Source organism: Salvelinus alpinus, chromosome 12 (assembly GCF_045679555.1).
Source record: "Salvelinus alpinus chromosome 12, SLU_Salpinus.1, whole genome shotgun sequence".
Taxonomy (NCBI): Eukaryota; Metazoa; Chordata; class Actinopteri; order Salmoniformes; family Salmonidae; genus Salvelinus; species Salvelinus alpinus.
This window is the reverse complement of record NC_092097.1, coordinates 41134290-41144577: the sequence shown is the minus strand read 5'-3', so window position 1 is coordinate 41144577 and position 10288 is coordinate 41134290. Positions and strand designations below refer to the sequence as shown.

At 44.4% G+C, this 10288-nt stretch overlaps 1 protein-coding gene across 1 annotated transcript; it reads left to right on the top strand.

Annotated features, from left to right (window-relative positions):
• Positions 1 to 7072: 7072 nt before the first annotated feature.
• Positions 7073 to 9299, top strand: h1m (linker histone H1M). The gene is made up of 5 exons (XM_071336355.1): positions 7073 to 7274; positions 7365 to 7630; positions 7872 to 7986; positions 8655 to 8701; positions 8874 to 9299. The coding sequence occupies exons 1-5, from the start codon at positions 7181 to 7183 to the stop codon at positions 9225 to 9227; spliced, it is 876 nt and encodes a 291-aa protein (XP_071192456.1). The 5' UTR covers positions 7073 to 7180; the 3' UTR covers positions 9228 to 9299.
• Positions 9300 to 10288: the final 989 nt, after the last annotated feature.

The following is a 10288-nucleotide window of genomic DNA, read 5'->3' as shown; positions in this document are numbered from 1 at the left end:
GGAGGTAAGGAGAGAGGACTCGAGGAATCAAGGAAATGCAACTGAGATTTTCCAACTGTCCTTATTCCGCTTACTATGTCCATGTTAGTAGGCTTTTTGAGTATAAAATTCATGAAATTCATAAAGTAAAAAGTTACTCAATACTTAGGATAGCATTCATTATTAGTTGTACATAAACTCAGCAAAAAAAGAAACGGCCCTTTTTCCGGACCCTGTCTTTCAAAGATAATTAGTAAAAATCCAAATACCTTCACAGATTTTCATTGTAAAGGGTTTAAACACTGTTTCCCATGTTTGTTCAATGAACCATAAACAATTAATGAACATGCACTTGTGGAACGGTCATTAAGACACTAACAGCTTACAGACAGTAGGCAATTAAGGTCACAGCTATGAAAACTTAGGACACTAAAGAGGCCTTTCTACTGACTCTGAAAAACACCAAAAGAAAGATGCCCATGGTCCCTGCTCATCTGCATGAACGTGCCTTAGGCATGCTGCAAGGAGGCATGAGGACTGCAGATGTGGCCAGGGCAATAAATTGCAATGTCCGTACTGTGAGGCGCATAAGACAGCACTACAGGAAGACAGGACGGACAGCTGGTCGTCCTCACAGTGGCAGACCACGTGTTACAACACCTGCACAGGATCGGTACATCCGAACATCACACCTGCGGGACAGGTACAGGATGGCAACAACAACTGCCCGAGTTACACCAGGAACGCACAATCCCTCCATCAGTGCTCAGACTGTCCGCAATAGGCTGAGAGAGGCTGGACTGAGGGCGTGTAGGCCTGTTGTAAGGCAGGTCCTCAGCAGACATCACCGGCAACAACGTCGCCTATGGGCACGAACCCACCGTCGCTGGACCAGACAGGATTGGCAAAAAGTGCTCTTCTCTGACGAGTCGCAGTTTTGTCTCACCAGGGGTGATGGTCGGATTCAGGTTTATCGTAGAAGGAAGGAGCGTTACACCGAGGCCTGTACTCTGGAGCGGGATCGATTTGGAGGTGGAGGGTCCATCATGGTCTGGGGCGGTGTGTCACAGCATCATCGGACTGAGCTTGTTGTCATTGCAGGCAATCTCAACGCTGTGCGTTACAGGGAAGACATCCTCCTCCCTCATGTGGTACCCTTCCTGCAGGCTCATCCTGACATGACCCTCCAGCATGACAATGCCACCAGCCATACTGCTCGTTCTGTGAGTGATTTCTTGCAAGACAGGAATGTCAGTGTTCTGCCATGGCCAGCGAAGAGCCCGGATCTCAATCCCATTGAGGACGTCTGGGACCTGTTGGATCGGAGGGTGAGGGCTAGGGCCATCCCCCCAGAAATGTCCAGGAACTTGCAGGTGCCTTGGTGGAAGAGTGGGGTAACATCTCACAGCAAGAACTGGCAAATCTGGTGCAGTCCATGAGGAGGAGATGCACTGCAGTACTTAATGCAGCTGGTGGCCATACCAGATACTGACTGTTACTTTTGATTTTGACCCCCCCTTTGTTCAGGGACACATTATTCAATTTCAGTTAGTCACATGTATGTGGAACTTGTTCAGTTTATGTCTCAGTTGTTCTTGTTATGTTCATACAAATATGTACACATGTTAAGTTTGCTGTAAATAAACGCCGTTGACAGTGAGAGGACGTTTCTTTTTTTGCTGAGTTTAGATTGCATGAAAAGTGATTGAATTGAAACTCAGAATTCAGATACTCTTGTTGTTCTTTTACAAGACTAAAGGTGACATTTGTGTGTACCTGTATTGTTGCTACACATTCACTTTTAGTTTTTTCAGACACACACACACCTCTCCCCCACTCCTCTCTGTAGCTCAGATCTCCAGTGCCCTGCCCTCTTTCTCTTTATGGCCATGTCTGAAGCCCCCCTACTACATCTTTATGAGTAGTCCCTGTATCTGTCTGCATTTGTGCCAAAAAGACATGCTCTTGCTGCCCTCTTACAGATTACAGGTGATTTACACGCACATACATGCACACACACACACCTCTTTCAATTGTTTTGTAAAAATATTTATAACACAAATACCTATCATGTTGTTTCCTGTATAACACTGATGTTAATGGGAGAGGTGTGGTCTTTACTCCCAAATTTCCCCTAATATCACTTCCAAACTAAGAGAAACAATGAGACATAAAATATACTGAGGGAAAAATGCTATTTTATGGACAATGGTGGAAGGTTCTTAAAATAACCTTTGTGTTAGTGGCCTCCTAAAAGAGACGTTTCACTCCACGGCATGCTGCCATGCTAGAAATGAGAAGTAGGTGGTTAGCTTCTCCCTTACCTGGAGTGCCTGTCTATGGGCATTGTTGACACCTGCCCTGGTGACATCAGGTAGGTGACCATTTGGCGTGCCCATCTCCATCCGGAGCGGCTCCTGGGATGCCCTCCGCAGGTAGTTGTGGAGAGCACGCAGGCATCAACATTTGAAGGGCTGAGACCAAGAACTCTCTGGAACATTCTCCACCGGGCTGCCAGAATCCCAAAGGCGAAATTCAACAACTAACCTTGCCCTGGACAGTAATTTGTTGAACATCCTTACAGGCCTTGGCAATGGCAGCTGGTATCCAGGATAGGGCCTCATGAGATTGGAATGCAATGAATGACTGTAACTGTCTTGAACAACAAGTGGTCCTGGAGAAGACTAGCCTACCTTCATCAGGGCAGAAGGCACCCACATTCTTTTCATTTGGTAACATTTAATAATTAAAAAAGGATTTTAAACAAACTTTGGGAAAAGTAATAGGCCTAATGAACATTCTGTGAAAGTACATCTGATATCACATAGGGGCTACTAACTAGAAAGCCCTTTAGCTAGCTAGGTTGCACATAAAATACAGTGCATTCGGAAAGTATTCAGACCCCTTGACTTTTTCCACATTTTGTTACGTTACAGCCGTATTCTAAAATTGAGTAAATATTTTTTTCCCCTCATCAATCTACACACAATACCCCATAATGACAAAGCAAAAACTGATTTTTTGAAATGTTTGCACATGGTTAAAATAAACCTTATTTACATAAGTATGTTGAGTCTCGCTATGAGACTCGAAATTGAGCTCAGGAGCATCCTGTTTCCATTGATCATCCTTGAGATGTTTCTACAACTTGATTGGAGTCCACCTGTGGTAAATTCAATTGATTGGACATGATTTGGAAAGGCACACACATGTCTATATAAGGCCCCACAGTTGACAGTACATGTCAGAGCAAAAACCAAGCCATAAGGTCGAAGGAATTGTCCGTAGGGCTCCGGGACAGTGATTGCGTAGAGGCACAGATCTGGGGAAGGGTCCAAGAACACAGTGGCCTCCATCATTCTTAAATGGAAGAAGTTTGTAACCACCAAGACTCTTCCTAGAGCTGGCCACTTGGCCAAACTGAGCAATCAGGTGAGAATGGACTTGGGCTGGGAGGTGACCAAGAACCCGATGGTCGCTCTGACCGAGCGATCTGTGGAAATGGGAGAACCATCCAGAAGGACAACCATCTCCGCAGCACTCCACCAATCAGGCCTTTATGGTAGAGTGGCCAGACGGAAGCCAATCCTCAGGAAAAGGCACATGACAGCCCGCTTGGAGTTTGCCAAAAGGCATCTAAAGGACTCTCAGACCATGACAAACAAGATTTTCTGAACCAAGATTGAACTCGTTGGCCTGAATGCCAAGCGTCACTTCTGGAGGAAACCTGGCATCATCCCTACGGTGAAGCATGGTGGTGACAGCATCATGCTGTGGGGATGTGTTTCAGCGGCAGGGTCTGGGAGACTAGTCAGGATTGAGGAAAAGATGAATGGGGCAAAGTACAGAGAGATCTTTGATGAAAACCTGCTCCAGAGCGCTCAGGACCTCAGACTGGGGCGACGGTTCACCTTTCAACAGGACAACGACCCTAAACACACAGCCAAGACAAAGCAGGAGTGGTTTCGGGACAAATCTCTGAATGTCCTTGAGTGGCCCAGCCAGAGCCCAGACTTGAACCCGATCAAACATCTCTGGAGAGATCTGAAAATAGCTGAGCAGCGACGCTCCCAATCCAACCTGACAGAGCTTCAGAGGATCTGCAGAGAAAAATGGGAGAAACTCCCAATATACAGGTGTGCCAAGCTTGTAGCGTCATACCCAAGAAAACTCGAGGCTGTAATCGCTGCCAAAGGTGCTTCAACAAAGTACTGAGTAAAGGGTCTGAATACTTATGTAAATGTGATGTTGTCTTTTTTTATTTTGTATAAATTTGCCAAAAATTCTAAACCTGTTTTTGTCTTTAAAACTTCTTATGGCTGAAATCCCGTTAACGGGATCGATATGACAACAGCCAGTGAAAGGGCAGGGCGCCAAATTCAAACAACAGAAATCTCATAATTAAAATTCCTCAAGCATACATGTATCTTATACCATTTTAAAGGCAATCTTGTTGTTAATCCCACCAAAGTGTCCGATTTCAAATAGGCTTTACAGCGAAACCACCACAAACGATTATGTTAGGTCACAGCGAAATCACAGAAAAACACAGCAATTTTTCCAGCCAAAGACAGGAGTCACAAAAAGCAGAAATAGAGATAAAATTAATCACTAATCTTTGATGATCTTCATCAGATGACACTCATAGGACTTCATGTTACACAATACATATGTTTTGTTCGATAAAGTTCATATTTATATCCAAAAACCTCAGTTTACATTGGCGCCATGTTCAGAAATGCCTCGAAAATATCTGGAGAAATTGCAGAGAGCCACGTCAAATAACATAAATACTCATCATAAACTTTGATGAAAGATACATGTTTTACATAGAATTAAAGATACACTTGTTCTTAATGCAACCGCTGTGTCAGATTTCAAAAAAGCTTTACAGCAAAAGCACAAAATTCAATCATCTGAGACCAGTGTTCAGCCACAAAAGGAAGCCATACAGTTACCCGCCAAATTGTGCAGTCAACAAAACTCATAAATAGCATTATAAATCTTCACTTACCTTTGCTCATCTTCGTCGGAATGCACTCCCAGGACTCCCACTTCCACAAGAAATGTTTGTTTTGTTCGGTAATGTCCATAATTTATGTCCAAATAGCTATTTTTGTTAGCGTGTTTGGTAAACAAATCCAAAGTCAGGAAGCGGGATCACTAAAAGCAGACGAAATGTCAAAAAGTTCCGTAACAGTCAGTAGAAACATGTCAAACGATGTATTGAATCAATCTTTAGGATGTTTTTAACATAAATCTTCAATAACGTTCCAACCGGAGAATTCCACTGACTTCAGATGTGCGATGGAACAGAGCTCGCTCTCATGTGAACGCGCATGGTCAGAGCATGGTCAGCTCATGGCAGACCTGACTCATTCCTGTCTCCTTCGGCCCCACTTCACAGTAGAGGCATCAGACAAGGTTCTACAGACTGTTGACATCTAGTGGAAGCCGTAGGAAGTGCAAACTGATCCATTTCCCACTGTGTATTCGATAGGCGATGAGTTGAAAATCGACCAACCTCAGATTTCCCACTTCCTGTTTGGATTTCTTCTCAGGTTTTTGCCTGCCATATGAGTTCTGTTATACTCACAGACATAATTCAAACAGTTTTAGAAACTTCAGAGTGTTTTCTATCCAATACTAATAATAATATGCATATATTAGCAACTGGGACTGAGGAGCAGGCCGTTTACTCTGGGCACCTCTGGGCACCTTTCATCCAAGCTACTCAATACTGCCCCTGCAGCCATAAGAAGTTCTTTAATACATTTTAGAATAACGCTGTAATGTAACAAAATGTGCAAAAAGTGAAGGGGTCTGAATACTTTCCGAATGCGCTGTATATCTAATATCAATCAATTACGGTATCAAAGTCAAAAGTCATTTGCATTTTCCTTACCGGAGACAAATGGCCAGGCGTTCAATTGGGCTGATGGACTCCCGGTAGTTGGTATCCATCCGGGCGATCCTGTCTCCAACCATCTGGAGCAGGTGATCGAACTGGCTTCGGTCCAGACAAAAGTAGCTTTGGAATTCCTCTCCAAACAGTCAAAGCTCTTGAATGAGACGGTGGAACTCCCCTGCCTGCTTTTGGGACTTCAACCATCCCTGGACCCACACAGACCAGAGCTTTCGGCGGGGCTGGTCCCAGTCCAACAGCACGATCAAGACCACCTTTTGCAACATTGGTCTCATTGTTGAGAGAGCCTACTCTCTACTATCTTGACTATTTATTATTGTAATTTCCTTCAACTATGCATTTTGAAGATAAATTATATTATAGGCTGTCACAAATGTGTAGATATCATCGAATAAATAATGTTTTTTACTTTGTAAATCAGTTTTATAAAAAATGTAATGAAATTCTGGAGTCACACTTTTTTTTAAATTATGTAATCCCACAATATTTTTTACTAGACATGTGTGAAGTTCAACATTCACAGTTTGCTACTTTCTGTCAAGTCTAGTTCGATAAATCCAACATATGGACCACACAGAATGCATTGCAACTTCCGCTGCAATGCAAACGCAGCGTTCCATTGGAAATTAATGTACTTCTGATGTAACCAAAACGCAATGACTCAGTCCGTGTGATCTAGGTGTAAAGCCTTCATCACACCTACCATGTTTTTATGCAAAATGGTACGCAACATCCTCTGGATAAGCATGCAACAAAAGTTCAACATTCACCTTCTGCTACCATTTCCTTCAAGCCGTCTAAGCATACAGTTTGATGCATAGTTCGATAAATCCAACATATGCACCACACAGAACACACTGCAACTGCCTCTGCAACACAATGCTGCAAACGCAGTGTTCCATTGGAAATGAATGTACTTCTGGTGTACCAAAATGCAATAACACTGTCGGTGTGATCGAAGCTTAAGGGTTTTCACATTTCATGTATGTTTGGTGAATCGTGTTTAATAGGCCAGAGCAGTAAATGTAAGCAGCTCATCAGAGCAATAAAGGAAAGGATGCAAAGAAGAAAAAGAGGCGAGGAAAGGAATCGACTTCACACTAGTGGGATATGTCCTGAGTGGTAGCCTACCTAATAACCGTGAACACCTGTTTGAATAACCACGTGGTTTGCTGCGGAGTTGTTTGGAGTGCATAAATTTGGAATCCAATCCGGTTTTAAAGGCGAGAAATAGGCGTTCTGTTTTTAAGGTAATTTAAGATTTATCGTTAGGAAATGGCACCTAAAAAAACGGTAGCTTCCGAAGAAGGAATCGCATCTTCTGAATCTCCCAATAAAGATGAGAAAGTGTCGGGAAAAGCCAAATCCGGTTTGTAACGCATGTGTTGTTTAGGCCAATAAGGGTATCCTGATATTTTGTTAGTTTACGGTTATAAATTGTTCATTTTCATTTTGTTAGAGTCCAGCAAAGCACCTGATGTTGCACGGAAAACCCCCCTTCATCCACCAACGATGATAATGGTCAAAGAAGCGCTGCAGGAATTGGACTCTCGAAAGGGTGTTTCCTCGCAGGCCATTCGTAACTACATAACAGATAAATATCCATCTTTGGACCAGGTGAGGTTGAAGTACATGATGCGCAAGACCCTGAACAAAGGAATCGAGAGCGGGGTATTAGTGAGGCCACCTAACTACACTGCAAGCGGCGCACAGGGGAGGTTTCGGGTAAGTGACCCTTACCTATCTTTTTTTGGTTAGGATAATTAACTAGGACTACAGATGTCAACCAATTAAATACTTTCCTGTGGTAGCGTACCTGCCAAATGTGCCTATTGGATTTGGTGCCACCTTTTTAATTCACATTTGAGCATCGGTGTTTAATATACAAGTTAACGTTACATCAAAACATTGTGTTGAACATGGGTTTGCTGTTAAAATGTAGTTCGTCTTCACCCTCCCTTTCCAGCTTGCAGTCAGGGGTAAGGTGAAGGAGCCCAAGCCTAAGGCCACTGAGAACACTGATCCCAATGTGGTGAAGGCTTCCAAGGCTGGAGCCAGGAAGACCAAGGAGAAGGAAGCAGGTAAACAATCTATTGTGCTCATCACTCCTTGGGTTTAGATGTAACCCTATCTGCCCAATTGGTTGGGATAATTGTTGTATTGAGGGCATTGAACAATGTAGGGCTGAGAATTGCCAGGGACCTTGTGAGGCGTTATCACGATACTTAGGTGCTGATGTTCCAAATCCAGATAACAAGCACACCTTTGGCCGACCTATGAAATTGCATGGGGAATGTGTCGTTTGGAGCACGTTTGCACATTGGGAAGATGTCGATGAGACATCAGAATAGAATGTTTGTCTAACTGATGTTTAAACAATGTAGAGTGAAGAATTTAGGCATTCTAAATTAATCTGCAGGACATTGGGCAGATGTATTTGTGCTATCTGGGAGCATATTGCTCACTGTCTGCTGCAGAGCATGAGAAATTAGTTTTAATCAGTCATGGAAATAAATGTGCTGAAAACATATTGGCTCACTAATTAAACAGATGGAGCACAAGCTATAGGATGAACAATGCGCTACCTAGAAAAAATCAGTTTTTACAAATTGCTACTTCGAGTCGAGGTATTGGTATAATATCGCAGTACCTCTTTGTCAGAACAATGCTAATTCATGACTTGTAGATGTATCTCATTTCTCCTTTTTGTGGTGTCCATGATTGCATGTCGCTCCATTTACATCACTAGTTTCTGAGAAAAGAACTACAGCCAAAAAGCAGGAGAAGACTTCAGAGGCAAGTTGTTTTTTCTGACTATTGGCGTAGTTCAAATGGCTTTGGTGGGTAAGCAGTTTATGTACCTTGGTCATAATGGGTACTGTTCTGTTTGGGCTTTATCATGGCAAAATGTTAGCTCTAATCAATGGGTGATTGTATGGTTAATCTGACAGTCAATTTCATGTTCAAGGATGCAAAACCCAAGAAGGCTCCTGGTGGCTCCAAGGTGGCCCCTACGAAGAAGCCCAAGGCGACGAGGCCTGCCGTGGAAGGAGGGGCTGAGGTGGCTGCTGAGGACCAGCCCAAAGCACTGAAGACCACCAAAGCAGCCAAGGGCGAGGGGGCGGCCAAGAAGGGCGAGGGGGCGGCCAAGAAGGGCGAGGGGGCGGCCAAGAAGGGCGAGGGGGCGGCCAAGAAGGGCGAGGGGGCGGCCAAGAAGGGCGAGGGGGCGGCCAAGAAGGGCGAGGGGGCGGCCAAGAAGGGCGAGGGGGCTCCTGCCGCTAGAACCACAGGGAAACGAGGCAAGAAGGGAGCAGCTGAGTGACTGTTCTCCTTTCATGCAAATGTGGGTTTTAAAGATTTACTTTATGTTTATGAATAAAGCTTATTTTTTGAAGTTGTTGCGGTATCCTTTAATGTAGACCTGCATACTAAACTCAGAAAAAAGAAATGTCCTCTCTCTGTCAAGAGTTTATTTTCAGCAAACTTAACATGTGTAAATATTTATAAGATTGAACAACTGAGACATAAACTGAACAAGTTACACAGAAATTGAATAATGTGTTCCTGAACAAAGGAGGAGAGGGGGGGGTTTCTGGTGTGTCCACCAGCTGCATTAAGTACTGCAGTGCATCTCCTCGACTGCACCATATTTGCCTGTTCTTTCTGTGAGATGTTACCCCGCTCTTCCACCAAGGCACCTGCAAGTTCCTGGCCATTTCTTGGGGGAATGGCCATCACCCTCCAATCCAACAGGTCCCAGATGTGCTCAATTAGATTGAGAGCCGGGCTATTCACTGGCCATGGCAGCACACTGACATTCCTGTCTTGCAGGAAATCACGCACAGAATGAGCAGTATGGCTGGTGGTGTTGTCATGCTGTAGGGTCATGTCAGGATGAGCCTGCAGGTAGGGTACCACCATGAGGGAGGAGGATGTCTTCCCTGTAACACCTCGGACAAGCGCAGTCCGATGATGCTGTGACACACCGCCCCAGACCATGACGGACCCTCCACCTCCAAATCGATCCCGGTCCAGAGTACAGGCCTCGGTGTAACGCTCATTCCTTTGAAGATGAACTCATCAAAGAGCACTTTTTGCCAGTCCTATTGCGGACAGTCTGAGCACTGATGGAGGGATTGTGCGTTCCTGGTGTAACTCGGGCAGTTATTGCCATCCTGTACCTGTCCCGCAGGTGTGATGTTCGGATGTACCAATCCTGTGCAGGTGTTACATGTGGTCTGCCACTGCGAGGACGATCAGCTGTCCGTCCTGTAGCGCTGTATTAGGCGTCTCACAGTACAGACATTGAAATTTATTGCCCTGGACACATTTGCAGTCCTCATGCCTCCTTGCAGCATGCCTAAGGCACATTCACGCAGATGA